Raw genomic sequence first — 27,938 nt, 5'->3', positions numbered from 1 at the left:
CAACAAGAGCTTGTAAAATTCACTAACAATATTAGTATTTTTACTAATAATTTGTAAGTTTTCTTCTTAGCATTATGCAACAGAAATATTCTCTAAATTACAAATCACAAGTAAATTGACTAATATTATTAGTTTGTAAATTATTATGCAACAGGGCCCTGCTTAGATTTACATGTCAAGTTATCAGAAGCAGATTTTTGGAACATTTCAATGTTTGGGAATGGTTGGATGAATAAAATTCCATTGTGCTGGCACATTCTCCATACTCTCCCAACTTAAATTGTATAATTTTTTGTCACTTCAATACAGTTGTAATGTAAGCTTTTTATTAATAGATTCCAGAAGCATTTCTCAAGACAGTTTCAAGCAACTGTACCAACACTCTTGTCAGAAATATATAGATGAGGTTGCTTTTAAGGTAGGTGTGCCATATGGTAACGACACATTTCTGTCATCAGGGTTCACGAAATTATTGACTCTATATCATATTAGTGCTAATAAGTGTTAGTCTAAAGAACAGCATTAATTATGTCTTCTTGGTAAATAACACACAATACATTTCAAAGAACTGTCTAATACAGATTAAAAAACATTCAGCATACACACATAAGCCTATATTTCTAGACATCATTCCAATGCAATGTCACAAAAAAGATGTGATTCAAATATTGTAAAATAATAAGAAAAAGATAGCAGGGGAGAGTTTTCCACAATTTAGAAAGTTAGTATCTCATTGCTGAGAAGAATCACCCTGTACATTCTTCATATATCAACAACTTCTGATAAAATGTTCATTGCGAGAACATAGCTGAAACTAGCGTATCCCAAGTCTGTTAACACAAAATGGAGGTACAGATCCACAAGTCAGCTAGATGTCTCTTTTTTTCTTCACGAATCCAGGTATGGTGATTCACTGTATTAAAAGTTTTGATCCTGTCTTCAGTAACACAGCTGTACATATATTTTCTTAGCATTCCAAGAATTTCTTTCCTGTACCAACCGCTTAAGGACAAAGTTCCTAGGGAGGTGACTGGAAATGCAGTCCCATTTTTGAAGACTTTTTCGCATATCCTAAGTGGAGGTAGTGGCTGCCTCTTCCTAGAGCACTTCCTGCCTGAAATATGTGGAACTTATTATCAATGAAGCATTTTCATTGGAGTTGACAATCATCAGGAAAATATAAGCAGAAATTTAGTTCACATGGAACAAAAAATTTTTGAAAATGTAATTAATAGTGTAAAGAAAGAAGTGTATTCCACCCTGTACATCATACAGAATTCACTTATTAATGTATGTGTCTTGTATGAAATACTGTTACTCACAGATACAAAATATATTTCCTTCTTTTATTAAAAAAAAAAAAAATCTCTATCTCCATAGTTACACAAGCTATCAATTTTTTTATACAACAAATGCTGCTATGGTAACAAAATAAATAGTTGGATTTCCTGGTGTTATGGAAGCAGTTTATTCGTAGAAGTTAACAGAAAATAACGAAGTTATTAAGTGAAAGTGAGGAAATTGAAATTTTAATGATGATTGGAAACGTACACTAGATGAAGTATGTGCACTTTTCAATGAAACACAGTGAGATCGCTCCTATATATCAGTCTACTGTGAGTACTTACTTACTTACAAATGGCTTTTAAGGAACCCGAAGGTTCATTGCCGCCCTCACATAAGCCCGCCAGCGGTCCCTATCCTGTGCAAGATTAATCCAGTCTCTATCATCATACCCCACCTCCCTCAAATCCATTTTAATATTATCCTCCCATCTACGTCTCGGCCTCCCTAAAGGTCTTTTTCCCTCCGGTCTCCCAACTAACACTCTATATGCATTTCTGGATTCGCCCATACGTGCTACATGCCCTGCCCATCTCAAACGTCTGGATTTGATGTTTCTAATTATGTCAGGTGAAGAATACAATGCGTGCAGTTCTGTGTTGTGTAACTTTCTCCATTCTCCTGTAACTTCATCCTGCTTAGCCCCAAATATTTTCCTTAGCACCTTATTCTCAAACACCCTGAACCTATGTTCCTCTCTCAGAGTGAGAGTCCAAGTTTCACAACCATACAGAAGAACCGGTAATATAACTGTTTTATAAATTCTAACTTTCAGATTTTTCCTTATTATAGGGATACGTAACAAGCTGTTTTTTACGGTGATGGGTTGTTAGCCCTTCGCCCAACCCCCAAGCTGGAGGACCACCCCTTATCGGCTGTCCACGACTGCTTATTCAATATATTCGCAGCTACCCTCCATATCTGGAGGCCGTCTCCTCTATCCGCAACCTGAGGACGCGCCATGCCGTGGTGATAGGGACCCACAATACATGGCTACTGTGAGTAGAATACATAACAAATTCAATGAAAATGGACATGTGAGAGATGTCCAAAGGTATGGTAGACCATCATTAACTACTGAAGAACTGGAGCTAGACATTTTGATAACTGTGAAAGATAATCCACATTCTTCACTTACTGAATTACAATCTACATTATTTGATGTATTGAGAACAACCATCTGGAGACTGCTGCGTCATAATGAAGTGCAGCCCTTGCAGGAACTAATGGAAGATGAGGGATACAGAAGATTGCAATTCTGTCAGACAAACCTCTGCAACAGAGATCCCAATTTCGTATCAAGCTTATTTTTCTCTGATGAATCTACATTTTATCTGAATGAAGAAGTGAATAGACAAAATTGCAGGTGCTGGTCAGAAACTCACATGCAATTGCCCCAGAAGGTAAATGTATGGGCAGGGATTGTAAGATGCAGAGTTGTGGGCCCTACTTTTTGATGATACACTTAATGTAGGAAACAGAAAACGGATGTAGGTAAATTCTCATTTTTAAATAGAACTATAAATGATTGGAATGACCTACCTGCAGCGATCTTTGAGGGCTGTCCTTCCTTAAGGAGATTCAAGAATAATTTAAAGAGTTGTGTATAAAGTGAAAATTAAAATTAAGGTGACATTCCACATTTAATTTTTTAAGGTGACATGTATTTATCTAGCCTGACGAGTTTACTTCCCTGGTTTGAATTGTAAATTATTTAAAAATAGCGTGTAAGAGGGCCTTAGACTAGAAATGTTTAGTTTAAATGTAGTTCTGTTTATAAGTATGCATAAGAATGCAATTATTTGTCTTATTTGAACTGTTGTATCAGTGAAGCGAGGTGAGTCAGTGAAGTTATGGTTTTACAGTGCAGTGAACAGTTCCGATCAGTGATAATTTATAGCGTCAATGAAATGCGTTCTATAGTGTCAGTGAAATGTGCAAAAGTGTCAGTGAAATGCGTCATAGTGCCACTACAGGGAATGAGATGAGAGTAAAGTGAAAGACTATTGAAACTTATGTAGGACCTATACATAATTATGTAGGTTGTGTTGTAAAATTAGGTGTTTTATTTTATGTTTTATTATTATTGTGTTAAATTGTATTGTGTATTCTTATTGTATTGTGTATAAAATTGTATATGTGTTGTAAATTGTATTATGTATTGTAAATTTTATTGTGTATAGCTTATCATTTTAACTGTGTATTGTTAATATTGTATATACCACTGCCACCGGGTGCTTGCCCACTTGCAGTGTAAATAAATACATACATACAATGGGGATCGGTATTTAGAATTTCTGCGTGAAGAGTTAATACCGGTACCAGCCCTTGCCATTCTTCACCCAAACCTCCAGGATCCAGACTTACCTAATGATTCCATCTGGTATCAGCAAGATGCAAACACACGAACTTTTTATTTAGGGAATACCACAGTAATGAAAAAATTAATTCAAATTAAGGTGGCCAGGTACCTTCTTATCTCTCTACTATTGTTTACTGTTTCTAAATCATTTATTTAATTTGTAACCAACTACAGTAATTCTAACATATCTAAGGGTAAAAGAGATTAAAAGATAGTAAAATAATGAAGAATTAAAAAAACTAAGAGAAAAAGTAACAAAGGTTTTTCATGCAATTCAAATTTTATACTTAAGCCTATTCATTAACCTATGTGGAGAGAAGGAAAAAACAAAAATACATAACTGAAGAACCAAACCAACATAAGTCACAAATATATGATTTTAATGTACCGAAGTACATATGATATTTCCATGCAGATATTCTGCGTCATCATACGATGAAAGAGTAATGGAACAGAGAAAAATTCTCTCCGGCGCCGGGATTTGAACCCGGGTTTTCAGCTCTACATGCTGATGCTTTATCCACTAAGCCACACTGGATACCCATCCTGGTGTCGGATAGAATCGTCTCAGTTTAAGTTCCGACTCTTGGGTTCCCTCTAGTGGCCGCCCTCTGCATTATATCGTAGATGTCTATGAACGTAGGACTGAAGTTCACACATGTGCTGAGGTGCACTCGTTATGAGTGACTACTCTTTCATCATATAAGTCACAAATGCCAGTATCTATTGCAGAACCATGACACTCTGGATATTTTTCATTAATGAAAACATCCAATTAATTTCTAAGACGTGCCTTGTACTCTGTAATATTGCTGCTTCCATACCTTAACATGTGCGTACGCTGTCACACCAAACACTGTGAGAATGATCCCTATGCCTTGGTTCACATGAAACGGCTCTTCAAACAGCAGAACTCCGCCCAAAACAGTCAGGCAAAATTTAATGTGGCCGACCATGTTGTAGCTTGCACGTAGTTAAGGAAAGTGTTGAGCTACAAAGCAAAATGGATCTTACATCTTGATTACACAGCTTCTAACACTGTATCACTTCGGAATATGTATGGTAAGACTTTCCTGTGTTAAATTTCAACGTACCTTGTTAACATGTTTCGACCTATTTATGGGTCATCTTCAAAACTGGTCATTGTTGGTCTTGGCGCCACTTGTTCTGTTCCTGTGAGGGTGTGTTCCTGTGGTATAGTGTAGAGTCAAAGAGTGTGTGTGTTTTGAAGTTGAGTTGTGTGTTGAGAATTTCGTTGGGGTGTGTTTTTGTGTGTCTGTATATTTCATATTGTTCTAGTGTGTTTAGTTTCTGGCTTTTTGGTTGGATATGTAGTATTTCCATGTCTGTGTTGATGTCTCTGTGGGTGTGGTTAGCATTTGTGATGTGTACAACTACACAGGCGTATACAAACTCAAATTAACACCTGCAACAACTTCTACATAGGACAGACAGGCAGATCATTTCAAACATGTTACAAAGAACACATCACAGCCATAACAAAATTACAAAACACCTCCACATATGCAGAACACATCACAAATGCTAACCACACCCACAGAGACATCAACACAGACATGGAAATACTGCACATCCAACCAAAAAGCCAGAAACTCAACACACTAGAACAATATGAAATATACAGACACACAAAAACACTCCCCAAGGAAATTCTCAACACACAACTCAACTTCAAAACACACAGACTCTGACTCTACACTATACCACAGGAACACACCCTCACAGGAAACAGAATGAGTGGCGCCAAGACCAACAACGGCCAATTCTGAAGATGACCCATAAATAGGTCGAAACATGTAAACGAGGTACGTTGAAATTTAACACAGGAAAGTCTTACCATGCATATTCCAAAATGGATCTATTGGAGAATAGGATAATAATGACAATAAACAAATTGTGAAAAAAGTTATGATACAAGTGTTAAAAATGCCATTTATTTTGTGAGTAGAGATGTTTGCGAAACAAGGCTGCTCCCAGGTGTGGTAAAATAAAATCAATTTCAACAAATGTGCCATACACTATTTTTTAGACAACAGTTTGCCATTGCTGGTATACAGAACTCATATGCTGGATCCAGTATACCGTTAGGTAACATATTTTTTAGATTCTTAGCTTACAGAGATGTGTATCGTGAGCCTGTACTGCAGTATTAGAGAACAAGGTTCCCTTTGTTACACATTTATGATACTAGAATAGTGAATTGAAAATTTCCTTTTACAACTTCAAATTATGTGTCTCACAGGTTCAAATATTCAAGTCGCTATAATCCAATCACTGTGAAGTTTCCAGTTTCATAACTCATTCTTGAAAAGGATACGTAAGAGGTGACGTGTTCCCAATTATCCAGTAGATGGAGAGATTTACAAAAAACGCAGTAACACACGAAGCTACTACCAGGCCCTGAAACGACACACAACTGTATTACCATCAAATATACAATTACATATACATACATAGCAATGCAAAAGCTTCCATCAATCTTATTCCCAATAACCATACAATTTTCTTACTCACAATAAAAGATACGGTAGCCAGTATTTACGATAAATCGTGAAACTGCTATATATTGCCGAAGCTCTGATAATCTTTTATGAAGACATATGTAATTATATATAAAAATATACAATATTCCCAATTTAAACCCTGCCTCTAAGCATTTTCAATTTTATAACACGCACAAAAACTTGCAGACATAATTTTATGTAATTTTACAGCTTTACTTAGGGATATTTTTAATTCGAACTCTATGAGGAATTTAAAAAAATTCGAAATAACCACTACATTATCTTTTTAGAAAATTCATATTAATAACATACTCGAATACAGTAACGAGTAGGCGGCGGACATTGATGACTTAAAAATAACTTAAAAATTACCAATAATATGTTCTTATCTTTACATAAAAATACTCTAAACATTGAAAAAAAAAAAAATGACCTCAAAATTAATAAATTAAAGGCAGGGGACTACATTCATTTAAGTTTTTGTGTGTGTGTCATAGTTTTCTGTGCAAACCCAGCATTCTCCAGTCTTTCCTATTTTCTGCCTTCCTCTTTGTCTCTGCATATGATCCATATATCTTAATGTCGTCTATCATCTGATATCTTCTTCTGCCCCGAACTTTTCTTCTGTTCACTATGATATCTTTTGCCCTTTCAGTGCATCCTTCAGTAGGCAGTTTCTTCTCAGCCAGTGACCCAACCAATTCCTTTTTCTTTTCCTGATTAGTTTCAGCATCATTCTTTCTTTACCCACTCTTTCCAAACCAGCTTCATGTCTTATACCATCTGTCAATGTCACACGCTCCATTCTTCTCCATATCCACATTTCAAAGACTTTTTGTCGCTTCTCTTCACTTCGTTGTTTCTGCCCCATAGAATGCCACACTCCACACAAAGCACAATGGTTCATTGAGATTGTAAATACTAAAATTCAAATAAAAAATTTCAGTGTATGATTGATAAATCCAAGGCAATTCTTTGGAGGTGTACCTGAATAATGCTTTTATGGCATGCCTTTTACCTTCAGATATTTTATATTTGGATCAAGATCCTGATCATCAATAAAATCAGAGTCATTCAACATCTCTTTAGAACACTTATTTATCCGCTCGTTTTCATACTCTTTCTCGCTATCATAATATTAATACTCGATCACAACGCGATAACACGCTAGAAATTCCACTTCACACATCATCTCTGTATTTCTCATCTTTCACTGTTGCTACCTCTCGTCACTGGAACTCTCTGCCGCCTGAAGTCAAGGGCTGCCGAACATTGAAATCTTTCAAATCCAAGTTAGAAAATTATCTTATGACGAGTTGCCAAACTAACTTACTATTATGACAAGTATTGTATTGCATGTTTCCACGTATTCACATTTTTTAAAATGTTCTAGTGATATTCAACTTATTTTATATTTTTGTTTTCATCATATTTTCCGATAATGGTATATCTATAATGTGATATGTTGAGCTATATATAATCATAATTTTCCTTACTGTGTGTACTTAAAAATATTGTATTCATTGTATGCTTTGTACTGCACTATTTTTTATTATTACTATTATTATCATCATCAATAATTGTCTTATTTTTTTATACTTTGTATGTCTCATTTATTTTGACCTGCTGTTCACATTTTATTATGCTTTTTTCTTTCTTTCTGTATGTTATATATAATGTCTGATTTCTACTTACTTTTGTTTAAATTTTATTATTATTATCTTATTCAGTTTTGTGTGTAAAATTGTAGTGCACTTTGTAAATTTGTAGTGTTTTTGTAACGTTTTACTCCTGGTTGAGTGTTAGAGAAGGCCGTATGGCCTTAACTCTGCCAGGTTAAATAAATCATTATTATTATTATTATTATTATTATTTTGGTTTAGCATGCAACACAGTTGAGCTATACAATTATTAAAATAATCTTCTTATAGGATTATCTAACATGCCTGCATTATAGTGCACTCTGTTGGCAGAAGATGAAAGTTGGAGTTGTACCAGTTTCATAATAAAAAAGAATGGACATTTGTGATACTGAAAGTGTAGTTAACTCCAATTTGACAAACAGTGGAGTTGTACACTATTAAAATAACGCCTTCATATCATATATGTACAAGTATTTACAATATGAATGAACCGTTGCTAAGCAAGTAACGTCAGAATAGTGTGGCATAACCCATTGCTGTTGCTAAGTAACTGGCATTGCATGATAAAATTCTTTTAACATTTTATTCATTTTACACTCAAGCATCAACGTTTAACATTACAAGTGTGTCAGTTGTTAATTTGATGGAGAAATAGAGGAAGTTGAGATGTTACTGTCGTAATGGGCATATTCTGTTTGTGTCTTGCGGTCTAACAGTTCCATAATACTTACGAACGTTGCAAAGGACCAAGGTAGGGTGGCAGTGATGCTCACTGGTTCCAGGAAGGGAATGAGTACCAGCAATATTACGGCCGATAACGGGGCTTGGTAGTACAGCAGCTGCATGGCGTTCATCTGGAGCTCGTGCTGCTTCTGACTCACCAGCTACAAGTTTAAAAACAACTCTTATCACTGTGATGCATTTCTCAAATATTTATAACAAGACTCTAAGGACTGTATTCACCAACGTCGGTAAATTGTTTATCCTGGTTTTCAGCTTTAAAAAACTTAGATAATAGCTATATTTGTATTCTTGGTTAATTTGAATTAGGCCTATCTCAGTTTAAAATTTTACCAGAGAAAGTTGGCCAATGAAATAGGGAAAACTAAGATAAATGGAGTAACAAGATGGCGTGTAGACAACTGGAATATAATACAGTAGAACTTGGTTATAACGACATCCAAGGGACCTTAAAAATTATGTTGTTATAAACGAGTGTCGTAGTAACCGAGATTCATATTATCAGTCTAGTGAGGTGGAAAATAAAAAATAATAAACATAATTAGGCTTATTTTAGATTTATGTATTCACTTTTAAGCCTACCATGAACATAATAAAATACACGTACAATTATAAAATAATACAGAATTCTGTATTAAAACAGTTTGTTCATTACTCACCAAACTTATTTACTGAGGAGTGAAGTAATCAGTCATTTTACTCCATTGTCTCCTACTTGCCCAATACACATTTTCTAAATTAAATTCTACGTTCATTATTTCAGTTGCAATTTCACTGCTCCTTCTCCTAGCTTCATACTCCCTCCTCTAGCTTCATAGAAATGTCCACAATTCTAATGGCTTCTAAAGTGTCACTCACTTCTTTTAGTCGCCATACTGCGTTAAAATGCGTGCACTTAGTGAAAACTTCCTGTCGAAACTGACCGCATGCAGGTAGCATTAATACCGCATGGATTCGGGCGGGTTACAATGGGATGGGGAATCTGCCTGCATTCCAGAGGTCTATGATAGAAGGGAACAGTAAAGGATTTGCCAGATTTCAACAAAATATTTCTTAAAATACTTTGATTCTTAGAAAATTGTATTCCAAACTGAGGTTGAAAATGACGTTATATGCGAGGTACACGCATATACGTTTGTCATATTAAGCAAGGTAGAAAAGCATATGTCTTATGGGGAATTAGTTGGGACCACAGAATATTTGATGTTATAGGCGAGGTGTCGTACAAAACGAGGTCGCTATAACTAAGTTCTACTGTATACTATTGCGCATATACTATAGGATTTTTCCAGGATTTTGTTGCATAAAACCCCAAATCCCATATTAAATACATGCATCCTACATACAAAGTAGAACTACTTACTACTTGGTACAATGACGTCACTACCACTCCCAGTGCTGCAAAAATTGTTCCCAATACATTGAACTTAATGTCGTAGTAGAAGTTCATAAACACACCGAGGGTGATGGGTATCTGCAACAGTCACAACACTATATGTTAAGTGTCAAGCCACACTGGGACGAAGAAATGATGCAAGAATTAAGTAAGCTTTTATACAAATTCACCTCACAACTGTGTTACCACGTTAAGGTAGTAATGTATTTACCTACTTGTCTTCTACTCCTGCCATATACACCGTAAGCAAAAGAAAAATTGAGTGCCAACACCAAATTCGCACTAAAATAACGGTGAAAAGTTGCTGTGAAAGAGGTGGCCAGCAGAGAGGTGCGCTCCGTTGATGTGAGAGGAATAGGCGGCAGGCATAGCCTATATGTGCCTTTCCTTACTGATCACAGAGAAAAAGCGAGTTTTCGTAAGATCAAATCAATGACAGAATAGGTTAGTTTAGTTTAGGCTTTACGTATGTCTTGGAATAAGGGCATATTCTTGAGTATATGCAAGACATACCAAAAGTATAAACTAACAACCTGTCAATGATTCGACCTTACGAAAACTCGATTTTTCTCTGTGATCAGCAAGGAAACGCATGGGAAGATGTAAAGGGTCTTCCAATAAGAGTGTCAAACTTTTAAAATAAAATAAATTATATAAACGAAAGAGGTTTATTTATTTAACTACATACTATTATTTTGAAACACACTTAATGCCATTACATATAGAAGAGAACGTCAGTTAAATTGCTGCCACGGCTTCGTTGGATAGCATTCAGGTCTTCCAATTTTCAATAACAAACATAAACTATATTTGTTTTTTTGAAAGATGGGACATGACAGTTATGTGGCCGAGCTTGGAACTACAGTGCCATGTTGGCAATATGGTCCACCACGCTGCCAGCTAATGGAAGCTAGCAATTGACGTTAAGATGGCTGACGTTAAAACATTCATTGACAATTGACGCGAAGGTAAGAAAACAATACAAAAATCGACAGGGTATCAAATGCGAAACGTACTGTACCAATGCTAACATTGTGTGCACAATAAATGTCGCCAAGAGAGCTATTAAGTACTCGCCACGTGGGAATGGTAACTTTGGCAACTCAACCGTTGTTACCGTAGCAACAGGCCTATCACGCTATGTGACATTCAGTTGTTTTTCCGATCGCAACGCTCCTGTCATGTCCCATCATTAAAAAAAAACAAGTATAGGCTCAATTACAGGAATAACGCACGTGATATTGTTCCTTAGGTCATTAACTGTTTCTGGCTTGTTGGCATAAACCTGTTACTTAACATAACCCCATAAGAAGTAATCCAGTGGCGTTAAATCACATGATCTCGGGTGCCAGTTAACATCACTGCCATGCGAAATGACGAAGCCTCTGAACTTCTTCCTCAAAAGGTCGACTGTTTCGTGAGCAGTATGACACGTGATGCCATCTTGCTGTAACCAGACGTTTCTGAGATCCATTCCTTCCTATTGAGGACAAAAATAATCCCTTATCATAGCCCGGTATCTTACACCGTACATTTCATGTAATGCACAGAATGTTTAGCAAACGGATGACTATTTTTAATAATAAATTTTAATGTTGGAATGTGTATTATATGACTTTCTTGTGTCTTCTTCTATCGTACTTGGTTTATATGTTTCGACCTATTATGGGTCATCCTCAGAACTGGTCGTTGTTGGTCTTGGCGCCCTGTGAGGGTATGTTTGTGAGGTGCAATGTGGAGTCAAAGAGTGTGTGTGTTCTGAAATTGAGTTGTGTGTTGAGAATTTCATTGGGGTGTGTTTTTGTGTGTCTGTATATTTCATATTGTTCTAGTGTGTTTAGTTTCTGGCTTTTTGGTTGGATGTATACTATTTCCATGTCTGTGTTGATGTTTCTGTAGGTGTGGTTAGCATTTGTGATGTGTTCTGCATATATGGAAGTGTTTTGTAATTTTGTTATGGCTGTGATTTGTTATTTGTAACGTGTTTGAAATGATCTGCCTGTCTGTCCTATGTAGAAGTTGTTGCAGGTGTTACATTTGAGTTTGTATGCGCCTGTGTGGTTGTATTTGTTTGTTTGTGTGTTGAGATGTTTTTGTAGAGTGTTATTTGTTCTGTATGCGATGTTGTAATTTAATTTCTTGAATGAGGTTGCAATTTTGTGTGTGTTTTTGTTTTCGTATGTTAGTGTGATGTATTTTTTGTGTTCTTGTGCTTGTGTTGTATTCTTATGTTTTTTGTGGTTATTTTTTGTCTTACGTCTTATGTTGTCTATTATGTTAGGGTTGTATCCGTTTTCTTGTGCTATGTATTTGATTGTGTTTAGCTCTTCGTTGTAATCCTGTTGGTTCATTGGTATGTTGAGTAGTCTGTGTACCTATGTTCGGAATGCAGCTTGTTTGTGTTGTGTGGGGTGGTTGGATGTGTTGTGTATGTGTGTTGTTGTTGTGGGTTTTCTGTATACTTTGAATGTGTGTTTGTTGTCTACTTTTGTTACTGTGATGTCTAGAAAATTTATGGATTTGTTGTTTTCAATTTCTAATGTGTAATGTAGCTTTGGGTGTATAAAATTTTAATGATGTCTATGCCTTGTGAAAAGATGTAACGTTCCATGATTATTTGTCAACAACTGTAACCATGGAAAACATATGACTGCTATAGCTTCATAAACACGGCAGCTATTATATCATAGTCTAGTATATAGTCACGAAGCTTGAATTTATGAGTGTACTAAGAACAATAGACTGTGCAGGTACTATTTCGCATTGTCTGTAATGAGGCGATAGTAGCGATCCTAGTGGTTAGCAACTATCTATGGATGCATATTTACTACGTATTGAGCTTCGTGACTGTATATACTAGACTGTGGTTAGGCTATATGTTAAAAGTAGGACACACTTATTGGAAGACTCTTTATGTGCTTCCACTCCCTGTCGAATATCCCTTCCACCTCTCTGCTGGCCCCCACTTCACAGCAACTTTCCATCGTTATTTCGGTGCGAAATTAATGTCGGCACTCAATTGTTCTTCTGTTCATGGTACATATGACTCAACCAGAAACCAAGTACATAAATACATTTCTACCTTAACGTGGTAACGCAATTGTACAGAAATATTCTTATTAATACAACAACGCACTGATGATCATAAGAACAGACAATTTGAGTAAGGTACAGAATAGATTATTCCTTATTTTTAGATTGAATGTGGATGAAGCCATTAATTTTTGTGAATTGTAAAAAAATTCTGGTTATTTGTAAGAAGTCGTCGCTGAACGATTCACATCGTTTATAGTTCACTTCTAGGGTATTGTTACACAACAAGATGGATGCACTGAACGATTCACATCATTTATAGTTCACTTCTGCGAACGATTCCATTGTCTATTGATTGTTACACAACACACTAAACCTGGAGTAATTTAAGCTTATTAATCAAATAAATAATTCTACTTACTGTTTTTTATATGCTCACCTGTATGTAATTTCTATTTTATACATATTTCATTGTTATTTTCCATCCGAAGGTCATTAAGAACGATGAATATTACTTAATATCTCCTATCTTTCTTCAAATAGTGTTTATATGCCATTTTAATTTTCATTTGTTTTCATAAGTTAACAATGATGCACATTGGGAGCAACTTATAAGAAATTATTTTCCTACACAATGCACGCTATATTCACGTTGTTTTGGAATTATTAATCGAAGATGGTTTGCTTATTGTTTATTACACGCACATTTGTATGTAATTTCTATTCCATACGGTTTTTTTTCTATCCCAAGATCATTAAGAATGGTGAATATCGTTCATGCTTGTTTCTTGTATTTCTTAAAATAATGTTATGTGGCATGTTAGTTTTTATTTGTCGTTATTTACGTAAAAATGATGCGCCAAAAAATAAAAAATAATAATAATTTCGTACTCACTCCACATCCTATGTATTTACATTTGTTTTTCAGTAATTTATTAAAGAATGTACCGGTATTTAAAAGACTAATAATTTAGAAACATGTCACATAAATCATCCTTGTGCCAAAAGAGAATGCTCCCTGGACCAAATTATCGTATTTTGCAGTGGTCGTCAGTACTCGCTGAAATGGGTAATAATAATATAATAAAATAATGTTGTACGTAGCATTTAGAAACATGTTACATAAATCATCCTTGTGCCATAAGAGAATGCTCCCTGGACCAAATTATCGTATTTTGCAGTGGTCGTCAGTACTCGCTGAAATGGGTAATAATATAATATAATTGTTTTGCACGTAGCAAGCGGGGTATTGGGGCTGCAAGCCCTGATGATGATCCTACGTGTAGCACATGATGTAAAAAGCGGGGTATCGGGGCTACAAGCCTCGATGATGATCCGACGTGTAGCACATGATGTAAAAAGCAGGGTATCGGGGCTCCAAGCCCCGATGATGATCCGATGTGTAGCACATGATGTAAAAAGCGGGGTATCGGGGCTGCAAGCCCCGATGATGATCCGACGTGTAACACATGACGTAGAAAGCGGGGTATCGGGGCTGCAAGCCCCGATGATGATCCGACATGTAGCACATGATGAAAAAAGTGGGGTATCGGGGCTGCAAGCCCCGATGATGATCTGACGTGTAGCACATGATGAAAAAAGCGGGGTATCGGGGCTGCAAGCCCCGATGATGATCTGACTTGTAGCACATGATGAAAAAAGCGGGGTGTCGGGGCTGCAAGCCCCGATGATGATCCGACATGTAGCACATGATGAAAAAAGAGGGGTAGCAGCCCCGATGATGATCTGACTTGTAGCACATGATGAAAAAAAGCGGGGTGTCGGGCACTTAAAAGTGCCTTTTCGAAAGCATGGTGATGCGCATTTGACAAACGCAGTGTACGTACTTTCTAATAATCCCTTTTTATTTTTCGTTATTTACGTAAAAATGATGCGCCAAAAAATAATAATAATTTCGTACTCACTCCACTTCCTATATTCACATTTGTTTTTCAGTGATTTATTAAAGAATGTACCGGTATTTAAAAGACTAATAATTTAGAAACATGTTACATAAATCATCCTTGTGCCAAAAGACAATGCTTCCTGGACCAAATTATCGTATTTTGCAGTGGTCGTCAGTGCTCGCTGAAATGGGTAATAATATAATATAATTATGTTGTACGTAGCAAGATCGATTATTCAATTGATAGGATATTTTATGAGGTTGTCATGACTGAGATATCTATTGTCAATTGCTTTTATTTGTCAGAAGGCCTTGACTGACGGGTATATAAGGACCGGCGCTCTTAGGGGTGGAGGTCGGGGTTTGGGATGGCTCACAAGTAACAAGGGAGAGAGACACCTAGTATTTTAAAGATTTATATCGTTCACTAGATGAGTTGATTCAACTAACCTGGAAATAATGTGAATCGTTCAGCGACGACTTCTTGTAAATAACCAAAATTCTCAGAAGTTAATAACCTACATGAATTGAAAAATATCCGAGAGGTGAACATAGGTTAACTTCAGATGGGGTAAAGCCCATTTAGGTTTATTATTAGCGCAGTCTCTGCTCTGGGAGTCAACAGTCTCCGTAAAATTCAATAAAGCGATCAGTAGACTTACCAGTGTCAATTTTACTCGTAGTGGAAATTCTTTGTTGTAGAAAAATATCTGGATCACTATTATACACGGTGTCGTCATAAGTTTGGCAACCTGGTAAGTTCCAACGGTGTTGTTTTGTAAACTTAAATTCGTGAACACTACAAATCCACAAAACGAAAATGCCAATGGTAGCATATCCTTCAAAGGCACGTTCTTAACTTTAAAAACATTACATTTTTGACATAAAATCAGTCCCACAAATGTCACAACAAAATGAAGAAACGTCAATGTTAAATTGGGAAAACCCACATATTTGTACACCCACTTATTCAACAGAACTATAGCTATAGAGGTGATCGCATTGAAAACCAGGAAGAATAATGTTACAAGAGGTCCGTCCCTTGTATTTTCCATTTTTTTTTTTAATTCTATGAGTCCATTCTAAATAAACAAATTATTAATACACCCGCAGCTAACGTTACAAATACATGGCATATACGGAATATTTATACCGGTCTACGCATACTGCGACACACTAAACTTGAAAGACTTGCAGTACCACGACACTTTCTGCTCTCCATGCTTATTAAATTCGCAGTTTCACGTATGCAGAACAGTTGAAAATTTAATTTTTAGCGACATTAACTCAAAAAACATTGGTTTTTAATGAATTTGACAGCCTCCATGATAAGCATCAGCACTACCAACTTCCTTCTGATTCAGAACTACCAACAAACAGAAATGTCAAATCTAGTCTATTTCCACGGCCGACTTGATGCTCGCTTCGCAAAAGCGAAGGTAACATCAAGTGGGCCGTGCTATTTCTACTCGTAATATTATAACGCCATCTGTCGAGAGACGGGCGAAAATGTGTAAAAATCCGGTAAATTTGAAATTATGTACATTAGCATGAGTTAGTACCTACAAATACAATACAAATAATACAAATGGCTCTTAAGGAACCTGGAAGTTCATTGCTGCCCTCACATAAACTCGCCATCTATCTTGAGCAAGATTAATCCAGTCTCTACCATCATATCCCACCTTCCTCAAATTCATTTTTATATTATCTTACCATATACATCTTGGTCTCCCCAAAGGTCTTTTTCCCCTCCAGTCTCCCAACTAACACTCTATACGCATTTCTGGATTCACCCTTGTCCTGCCCGTCTCAAACGTCTGGATTTAATATTCTTAATTATGTCAGGTGAAAAATACAATGCGTGCTGTTCTATGTTCTGCAACTTTCTAACTTCATCCCTCTTAGCCCCAAATATTTTCTTAAGCACCTAATTCTCGAACTCCCTTAGCCTCTGTTCCTCTCTCAAAGTGAGAGTCCAAGTTTCACAACCATGCAAAACTACTGGTAATACTGGTAATACAACGCTTTTATAAATTCTAACTTTGCAACCAAGACCTCTTCAAGTGATATCTCTATCCAATGCTTTGCTTCAGTAAAGTCTCATTTTACAAACCTATGGATCAACAATTGGCTCTCTTCTGACAAAGGAAAAATTTTACAGTCTGTACAAAAGAAATCAAATGACCTGGAAATGTACAAAAACTTGCCCAGACATGTTCAGACATTTTTAACAAGATCCAGAACAGGTCACATTGTCACTCAATTGTACCTACACCGATTTCACATTTCTGATAATCCTACTTGTCTGTGGTGTAATAATCATGATGAAGATATGGAACACATTCTTCTATATTGTCCATCCATAAACCACAAAAGAAGTAAATTAAAATCATCAATACCAGTTGCAGAAGACACAGCCCTGCAGTATATATTGACTACACCCCAACTCTGGCTACTGGCAACAGGCATCTATAATGAACACCGATCAAAATACCCCTCATTTCTCGTGAAAAACAACAACTGAATAGACTACACTGGACTGTAGTGGACTTTATGTTGTCAGCAAACAGCTGGATACATTAAGAAAATTGATTGATAAATTCTAACTTTCAGGTTTTTTGAGAGCAAGCTTCTCAACAGAATAATAACAGGAATTCCCCATCTTTATTTTGCGTTTAATTTCCTCCCGAATGTCATTTATATTTGTAACTGTTGCTCCAAGATATTTGAATTTTTCTACCTTTTCAAAGGATAAATTTCCCATTTTTATATTTTCATTTCGTACTGTTCTGGTCACGAGACATAATCATATATTTTGTCTTATCAGGATTTACTTCCACACCTGTCTCTTTACTTGCTTCAAATAAAAGCATTAGTAAAGCGAATAATTTTAAATAATCTTATAATGTTGAAACAAGATGCCAGATAAAATATTTGAAAATTTTCTATTTGAAGATCATAAGGAAAAAAAAGTAGCCTACTTATGATGTAACAAACAACGAGTCTGTATCTGTGATTAAGCACAACTAATTATAACATTATTAGAACACAGTTTTAGTAATCATAAAGCATGTAAGGCACGATACAACGAATATCAGATTGAAGTAATCATAAGATTTACGGGCTATTTGGGTGTGATAAAGACGACTGATATCCACTACAGAATTTTAAACGTCAAGATCAAGTAATAATCACCAGATTTCGAGTTGGACACCAAAATTACACATTCTTATCTTCTAGACAGAACTCCTCCTCCAACATGCACCAATTGCCACAGTAGGATCTCTGTACGCCATTTAATTTCTGAATGTCCACTATATCACCATCATCGAGATCAATTCCATATACCAACAGACTTATCAACAGTTCTAAACAACCCATCATTCAGTTCGAACTTAATTAAATTTCTGAAAACTATCAAAATTTGAAGTGTGCATTTCCACAACGTTGTAAGTGCCAATTTGTAAAGTTTACAGTAGGAGCAAAAATAGTTTTATACAGTACATACAACGTTGTAACTTGCACAATCTGAAAGTGCACTACTGTATTACCTGGAGCAGCACTTTCTTCATAATATTTCGTAATATTGTCAAACAGGGCACCTACAGCTGATGATATATGTGAAAAAATAGATTCTCTCGGTTTAGGCACTCACAACGTTATGGAAATGCACGCTTAATTTACAAATGTATCAAAAATTATTATTGTAATACAGTAAACTCTATGTAAACTGTAAGAATTGTTTATGTATTGTCACGATATGACTTCCTAAGTTAAAGTGACATAAAATAAATAAATTAAAAAAAAAAAAAAGACAACTGAACTTCTTGTCATTCTTCTCCTTCTTTTCTCTCTTTTCCTTACCTCCAGTGGGGTTAACCCTGCCCCACTCCCTTCAGTATACTACAGTGTATGACGTAGTTCTCTATTTAACAATTTCTCCTATATTACAATAATGGTTATCCACTGCTTTGTAAAGGCAATATTTTTTATGTAAAGATCAATATTTGTTCTCTGATGTCTTTTGTCCTCAAATAGAACTTGCTAGGTTTACATTGCAGTAAAATTTGCAGAGCAAATTGTAAAACTCTATAATGCAAACGTCTTTATTTTTCACCGCAGTGCTGAGAACAAAATCAGCAACCATTGCTGGAAGTTTGGCAGCCAGATTGACTTCAAACTGCTAGAACTTAATGTGTCTCTTTTTGTACTATAGGATATAATAATAATAATAATAATAATAATAATAATAATAATAATAATAATAGCTGCAGACCATTATTAAAAAATAACATATCTTGCCATTACCCTGTATTTATATTTATGAAACCTCTCCTCTCATAGATAGGAAACAGAAAGTTGAAATGAATACAAATATGAAATCTGCATCGACATGGGGAACTATTAATAATGGAATTCCTCAAGTATCAATATTAGGTCCCCTACTTTTTCTAGTGTTTATAAATGATCTGGCCCCCCCAATAAAAGATGTAGGTCATCCCATATTATTTGCAAGTGACACAAGTACAGTAATTACAGCCAATAACTCCAACACATTCCAATCTTCAGCAGAGGAAATTCTCTTCAAAATATGTGACTGGTTCTCAGTCAATAAATTGGTATTAAATTGTAACAAAACTAACATATTCCAATTTAAATCCTGTCCAAATTCAACCTCGCAAATTTCTAGCGCAATAATTAATAATAGATTCCTATTAGAAACAAGAACAACCAAATTTCTTGGCTTAAAAATCGTTAACATGTTAAATTGGAAAAATCATATTAAAGAAATTACCCTCAAACTAAATTCAGCTTGTTTTGCTATTAGATCTATGCAAAAGATAGTAAATATCAATACCTTAAAAACAATTACTTTGCATACTACCACCCGGTAATGAGTTTTGGAATAATATTCTGGGGAAATTTCACAGATAGTAACAATATATTTCTATTACAAAAAAGAGTAATTAGAATAATAGTAGGTGCCAAATCTAGGGAATCGTGTAGGACTATTTAAAAAAAACTACAAATAATGTCCATGGCTTGTCAGTATATCTTTTCATTAATAATCTTCCTTGTATGTAATCGTGAAAACTTTGTAACTAATTCAACAGTTCATAGCATAAATACACGTCAAAAAATGACTTTCATACTCCATCAGCAAGTCTATCGTGCTATCAAAAAGGAGTACGTTATATGGCAGTAAAAATTTTTAATAGCCTCCCTATTGATATAAAAAATGAAACTCAAAACATAAAATTATTTAGAGCCAAATTAAAGAAGTACCTAATTTCTGATGCCTTCTATTCTGTACGTCAATTCATGACATTCAATAACACTTCATGAAATTGATACTAAAACTTTGTGTTGTACTAGTAGACTATATTGTAAATCTCGTCTGTATATATTTCATCTAGACTGTGACTATGAATTAAGATTTTATAATAGTACTGTATTAAGTTTTTTGACTTGTTCCATATTCTAGCTGTAAGCAATGTGTGAATACCATGGAATGTTAATAAATACAATACAATACAAAAAGCAGCTATTCTATCAATAGTCTCTAAACACACACCTTCATCTCAAACAGCAGAAATAACTAAAATGCTCTCTCAATTAATATCACTCAATAAAAGAATTATATTCCAATGGATACCATCCCATTGTGGAATCCTGGGAAACGAGAATGTGGATGCTTTAGCAAAGAAGGGCAGCACTGCTACTTACAGACCTGTTACTAAATCTACGTATTACTCTGTGAAAAGATTTATTAAATCTACATACTTAGACTTCAACAAACAAAATTTGATAACACAATCTCAAGAGAAAAAATGGAACTCTCTGCATCATAATCCACAGTTAATTCCCGATTTACCACGAAAATCGTCTGTAGCTGCATTTAGATTGGCAACAGGCCATGATTGTTTGGCCAATCACCTGCATAGAATTGGAATATATCAGTCCCCTAACTGCCCATTGTGCAACTCAAACCAAGAAATGGTAAAAACATGAAATTGTTTATTCACACGTTAAAAAGTGTTAACATTTTAAAAAAAAGGTATATACCTTGGACAGACGGCCCGTTTCGATGTGATGTTACGTCTTCATCAGTATCTCCTGAACTACTGGATTCGGAACACCTCAAAATCTGTTTCAGTGGCTGGCCATGATAATATCTTTGAAAAATATTGGAGTGTAAGAGGTCAAATGACTTTATTGTCAAACGCCTGGTATTAGAAAACAACAACAACAACATATTTATGAAACCTTAAATTTTATCAAATATAATTTGTATAGTTTTCCTACAAATTTAGACACACACACCAGTACAATACAAGAAATAAAGATAATAACACAACTCTATATAAAAACAATTTTAAATTCATTTTGGTCTTCTTATGTATAATAACCTACCAAATTATCTTAAAGAAATATCTGCACATCAGAAATTTAAGAAAGCTCTTTATAAAATTTTAATCAAAAACTGCTTTTACTGTATGAACGAATTTATTGAAAATTGTCATAACTGAATAGAAAAGGAACGCCTTACTTCAAAAAATTTTACTTCCTCTTTTCCAGATCCTGACTTCGAGAAGGATGTCTTCTCATGAAAGGCGTGATGGTCGAAATTGATTTTTGACTTCAAGACATACTGCAAACTGGACTTATAGCCGAAATCGACCAACCTGTAGTTTTCTTCAATCAAGTTCCAAGTTTTATATATTTGTATTTGTGTTGCATTTAATTACAGTTATTACTTGTATGTATATTATATAATTATTAGTTTGTAAATATGACATGTCCCATATCATGTACCGGTATATGACCAGTGGATGCAATAAATGATTATGATTATTATGAGACTGCAGTGAGACTGAAACACTTGGCCACGTACTGGGGTTCTGTAAGAAGGGAGAGCTACTGAGTAACAACAGACACCATCGTGCCCGTACAGCAATTGCCAACCTGCTAAGAAACAGAGGATGGGAAGTACATGAGGAGATTCATTGTGTGTCTGAAGATGATTCTCATAGAAGAGTCTATATAACTGCCATCAATAGAAGAACCCAGAAAGCGATGGTCTTAGACCCTACGATTTGCTTTGAACGAGACACAAATCAAGCACTGCAGATAAATGATGACAAGCGAGCTAACTATGTACCTTATCTTCCATACCTCAGTGAAAAATATGGCATTTCGTTTTACAACTGGGATGTTACAGGCTTACTATTTGGAGCGAGGGGTTGTTTACCAAAATTTACATGTAATATCCTCAAATCCTTCCAAATTCCCTTTTATGAGGTTCAGAAGATTGTAATGGAAATTCTGAAGGCCTCTCTTCAAATTCTACACTATCAGCTATATGTTAACACGCAAATTCTTGTTTTAATGTACAAATCGAATCATTATTTTGCTCGTTTCATTTCCCTTTATCTTTTCTGTTTGTTAATTCCGGATCCCAGTGGTCAACCTCACTTGAGGACGGATGATTTGTAATAAATCTTAGTAGTAGTTAATCCTATTCAGGGGATTCAGGTTAAAATATTGTGTTTTCTTGTGGTTGTTATTTGTTAATGTTGAAATTGTGTATGTTATATTTTAGTTAATGTTGTATTTTAATCTAATTCTGTGTTACTTTTGACATGTCCCATATGTACTGTATATGATCAGTTGGATGCAATAAATGTATATGTGTGTGTGTATATATATATATATATATATATATATATATGTGTATATATATATATATATATATATATATATATATATATATATATATATATATATGATAAATTACAAGAAAGATTTTTAATTAATGCTCCCCGATTCTTAAAAGCTTTATCACGTGCGACTTCCATCACGTGTATTCATGTGGAATATAATTTTATTTATTTATTTGTTATGTGCATAATTTTTACACTATCATAAATAATAATTCTACAATCCTTTCTAAACAAATAAACAATACAGCATCAAGTATTCAATGCAGTGTCAAGCATTCACTAATGATCCAAGGTGCTGTGAATTTCAAAGATGGCTGTTGTGCACGGAAGTATGTGAAGCTTGTAATACGTTTTATACACTACATTTTGTGAAGAAGAAGTTCAGAGGATGTTCATATCAATAGTGTATTACGTTTAATACGTACTGAAATTATTTGTGTTTTAATGTATACCGGCATTTTTATTTATTCGAAGTCTAATGTTTATAGCAGGAGCGTAATGGCAGTTTTGCGTTGTTAAATGTCACTGGCATAGTTGAGATGTGGGGAGAACTTCAGAAGACATTGCATCTTGCTCCAGCAAATTCTTTGAGATTGTGCTGGAGTGATTCTGCAGCTTCGCAAGTAAGACATTTGTGGCAAGACTTGCTTCAACCTTTAAATCACAGCCTCCCTGAATCTCGTCTGAGTCAGCACACGCCGTCTTCTGTTACGTGCATGACGGACTTGCAAACGATCACAGAAAAGCCCCATAGGATTAACCCCGACAGACCATATGTTTGCGACGAATGTGGGAAAAACTTTCTACAGGCTGCCGATCTAGCGCGTCACAATCGCGTTCATAGCGGAGAGAAACCGTATTCTTGTGAGCAGTGTGGCAGGAGTTTTGCTCAAAAGGGGGACTTGACCAGACACACGCGTGTGCATACTGGAGAAAAGCCTTATACGTGCATTGTTTGTCGCAAATGTTTTACTCAGTCGGGTGACCTTACACGTCATTTAAGAGTTCATACAGGAGAGAAACCTTTCTCTTGTGGTGTCTGTTTGAGAAATTTTTCACAGTCTGGAGATTCTATTCGGCATACCCGTGTACATTCGGGCTGGAGTATTACATCCGAAGAGGAATTACCAGACAATTCAATTGTTGTCTCGAGTGAAAAGACTTTGCGAAAGAAGTTCTCTCCGGAAACACACGTGGATTGTTTTCCTCCGATTTCCATTTCACGACGATCAATGAAAAAGCAGTTCTCATGTTCAGAGTGTGATAAAAGTTTTTATCGAGCTTCCGATTTGTCAAGACATACCCGTATTCACTCAGGTGAAAAACTCTTCTCGTGTGATGACTGTGGAAAGAGTTTCTTTCAATCTTCTGATTTGAATCGACATAAATTAGTACACTCCGGCGAGAAGCCTTTCTCATGTGACGCCTGTGGAAAGCGATGTGCTAGGTCTTCTGATTTAATTCGTCACAAACGAATACATAATAGATTTAAGTTTTCATAGTTGGGGGTTCAGTTATGGTGCCTGTTATATCTGTTTTTTTCTAAGGATGGTTCATAACATTAGCGCTGCGATCGGGAAAAAAAACGAAACAATATCAGATATTGCTGGAGGCATGTTGTTATGGTAACGACAGCTGAGTTGCCAATGTTACAGTTCCCACGTGGCGCCATTTGGTTTGCATACAATGTCAGCTATTGATATGTAGATTTTTGTAGCGTTTTATATCTCCGCGTTAATTATTGTCATTGAATGTTTATAATGTTAGCTGGTAGCTCGCATCAGCTGATCGTGTAGTCGACCGTATTGGCAACACAGCACTAGCTGCAAGCTCGGGCGCTTAACCGTCATGTCCCATCTTTCGAAAACTGAAGTATAAGTTTATGATGTCCAGTATTAAATGTTAAAAATCAACGGTTTACTGTCATATCTGGCGCGAAATTTTAAATTTTTTTTTTTTTTTTTTTTTACTCGGGCAGGGAAAAATATTTCAGAGAAACTTGCGTACAGGAAGTTCTGGTGACTTTTGAAAGCGAAAATGGGGAATTTACACGGATCTCATGTTGATTGTACATATTGTTATGTTTTATTTAACGACGCTCGCAACTGCCGAGGTTATATCAGCGTTGCCGGTGTGCCGGAATTTTTGTCCTGCAGGAGTTCTTTTACATGTCAGTAAATCTACTGACATGAGCCTGTGACATTTTAAGCACACTTAAATGTCATCGACCTGGCCCGGGATCGAACCCGCAACCTCGGGCATAGAAGGCCAGCGCTATACCAACTTGTCGACTTGTACATATTGGTTACACACTTTTAACACTTTGTATCACTCCAAAATTTAGTTACAATAACAACTTTGTAGTGTTAAAATGAAAGCTAAGTGATAAATTACCTTAGTAAACTAGTTTCGATTCCGTGTTAGTCATCTTCAGAAATAGTGAGTAATACTAATCGAAACTAGTCAACTAAATGAAGTACCACTTAGTTTTAATTTAACACTAGAAAGTTGTTATTGTATTTAAGTGAAATTTGTATGAGATTATTTGTGAAGATGGATATTGATATTAAAACACTTCATAAAGGGTTATGAAGCCAGGATTTTATAAGTAAATTTTATTTGAGAGTATGTGAGGCATGCCAAGAAGCCTGAACGAACCAATCCTAACCTGTCACATTCTAGGTCTTACGAAAACTCGCTTTCTATGTATCTACTTATACAGGGTGTTTCCGAGGTGATATTGCAAACTTTCAGGGATGATGGCGAAGGGTACATGTATCAATTTGATATAGGTAACCCTGATCTGGAAATGACCGAGTCGAAAGTTACAAGGAAAAATAGTTCTGTGGAAACGAAATAATTTTACTCCTCTCTACACCTTATTTATGTGTATTTATCTGTACATCTTACACATACTGTATTCATCTGACGTTGTTTACGTTGTCTACTTACAGTATTCCATTCAGTGCGCTGTCTGAGGGGTGGGGACAGGAAACTACACTAAAGCAATGCAGATAGCGTAATGTGTAACGGACATGGTCGGTCCTGATATGCACGTCTGTAGACAGCAGTGTATGCGTACAAGTTGCAGTGTCCAGTCGATCAGTCCTAGTGAAATGGAGTACACGAGAACAGAATAAGCAGACCTGATTTTCGAATACGGATGAGCCAATGGGAACAGTAGACAAGCTCGCAGATTGTATCAGAACAAGTACCCATGTAGGAGACATCTGGCCCATATCATTTTTCCACAACTGTTCCAAACGTTAAGGGAAGAAGGGCACGTGGTGCCAAATTACAATTCCATTTCCACACAACTATTTTTGCTTATAACTTTCGACTCAGTCATTTCCAGGCCATGGTTCCTTGTCTCAAATTGATACATGTGCCCTTCCCTATCATCCCTGAAAGTTTGGAACACCACCTCGGAAACACCCTGTATATCAAAAAGCTTATACTTATGAAGAGCATACCAAAAGCCTGAACAAACCAATCCTAACCTGTCACTGATCCTAGGTGTTACGAAAACCCGGTTTCTATCTATGTACATATCAAAAAGTGTATGCTTATGCAAGATATATGAAAAGCCTGTCACTGGTTTTCGACCATACTTTCTGTCTGATCCTAGACCATACAGAAACCTGCTTTCTAACTGTCGTTCTACTTAAATATAAAAAAAAAGTATACTTATGCAAGACATCACAAGCCTGCATAAACTAAACTTAACATGTCACTGATTCTCGACCTTACTTACTTACTTACTTACAAATGGCTTTTAAGGAACCCGAAGGTTCATTGCCGCCCTCACATAAGCCCGCCAGCGGTCCCTATCCTGTGCAAGATTAATCCAGTCTCTATCATCATACCCCACCTCCCTCAGATCCATTTTAATATTATCCTCCCATCTACGTCTCGGCCTCCCTAAAGGTCTTTTTCCCTCCGGTCTCCCAACTAATTCTCTATATGCATTTCTGGATTCGCCCATACATGCTACGTGCTACTGATTCTCGACCTTACGAAAAGTATCTGCCCACTAGCGTGAAATTTTAGTAATGTCACACTAATGTGACAGAGAAAAGAGCTGCAAAACAGTTGAAGGTGTGGAATGTAGTATGAAGGAAACTTCCTCTCCACTCGTTTAACCGATATCTCTCTTTCTGTTGACAATATAGGAATTCAGGGGCTTTAGCACTGTTTCTTGTTGGCCTTCCATGAATCAAGCATCCGCAACACTGGCAATAATGTAACAGGGTATGTGGAAACATAACATGCTGTTCTTACAGCATACCTTTCCTGTTGGTCAGAATCTCTTATGCCATTTCTGCTATCACGAACCTACAAGACATGATCCGGTATTTTAAAATGAGGTTTTATTCCCTTTGATTATGCAATGTGAACTTTACATCATTAATAATTTAATAATTTATTTATTTAATCTGACAGGATTAAGGCCATAAGGCCTTCTCTTCCATCCTACCAGATAGCACATATAAATACAAAAAAGAAATACAAACACTGATGAAAATAACACAAATTAAATTAAAGCCCTGTAGAGGGTCAACAGGGTCAAAAGAACACTATGGAGCTCTCATCGAGCTAATACAAGAAAAAAAAAACAGATAGCAATGATGATAGTGATAACTGATAATAATAATAAACACATTACATATTAATTGTCAATTTTACAACAGCATAGTTACAATATTTGCTATATGTCATGGGTTAAGCCGAAGTTGTTCAACCTGACAGGTGTTCAACAAGCAATTCCATGAACTAGAATGTGATTTTTTAATTTAAATTTGAATCTTGATATTGTCCGACAGTCTCTGACATGGTCAGGGAGAGAATTCCAGAGGCTTGGAATAGATATGCTGAAAGATGATGAGTAGAAGGATGTTCTGTGCAGAGGAATAGAGAGAAGGTACATGTTCCGGGTTCGAGGTAGTGAAAGGTAAACAAAACGAGATGCTAGGTAAGAGGGTGTGGAGGTGTGGATGATTTTAAATAGTAATAAGAGAGAGTTGAAGAATCTTCTTTCTTTAAGTGGACTCCAAGACAACAATTCTAGTGACGGTGTTACATGATCGAATTTTCTAATGTTACAAACGAAACGAACGCAGATATTGTGAACACGCTGTAGTCTATGGGCAAGATCAGTATTTAGATTCGTGAATAGAGAATCGCAATAATCGAAGTGGGGCATTACTAAAGTTTGGATCAGATTCTTTTTAAGGCTGAGAGGTAAAACGTTTTCTTACATA

The 27,938-nt window shown here is 35.9% G+C and overlaps 1 protein-coding gene across 2 annotated transcripts in view; it reads right to left on the bottom strand.

Moving 5' to 3' along the window:
- Window positions 1-16,151, bottom strand: part of LOC138695099 (solute carrier family 35 member E3-like) — a 28,466-nt gene extending 12,315 nt beyond the window's left edge. Inside the window, exons 1-6 of one of the 2 annotated variants that reach the window (XM_069819489.1) lie at window positions 15,613-16,151; window positions 9,979-10,089; window positions 8,606-8,758; window positions 6,045-6,127; window positions 4,531-4,669; window positions 129-1,114 (exon numbers count right to left, since the gene is read on the bottom strand). In XM_069819489.1, the coding sequence (XP_069675590.1) occupies window positions 1,019-1,114; window positions 4,531-4,669; window positions 6,045-6,127; window positions 8,606-8,758; window positions 9,979-10,089; window positions 15,613-16,005 (975 nt within the window). In that variant the 5' untranslated portion in view covers window positions 16,006-16,151 and the 3' untranslated portion in view covers window positions 129-1,018. Of the gene's footprint in view, window positions 1-128; window positions 1,115-4,530; window positions 4,670-6,044; window positions 6,128-8,605; window positions 8,759-9,978; window positions 10,090-15,612 lie in introns of those variants that run through there. The other variant, XM_069819490.1, reaches the window with a different exon arrangement.
- Window positions 16,152-27,938: the final 11,787 nt, after the last annotated feature.

This window comes from Periplaneta americana, chromosome 2, assembly GCF_040183065.1.
Source record: "Periplaneta americana isolate PAMFEO1 chromosome 2, P.americana_PAMFEO1_priV1, whole genome shotgun sequence".
In the NCBI taxonomy this organism is placed as follows: Eukaryota; Metazoa; Arthropoda; class Insecta; order Blattodea; family Blattidae; genus Periplaneta; species Periplaneta americana.
The sequence above is the reverse complement of the archived record's forward strand: the minus strand, read 5'-3'. Positions and strand labels throughout refer to the sequence as shown.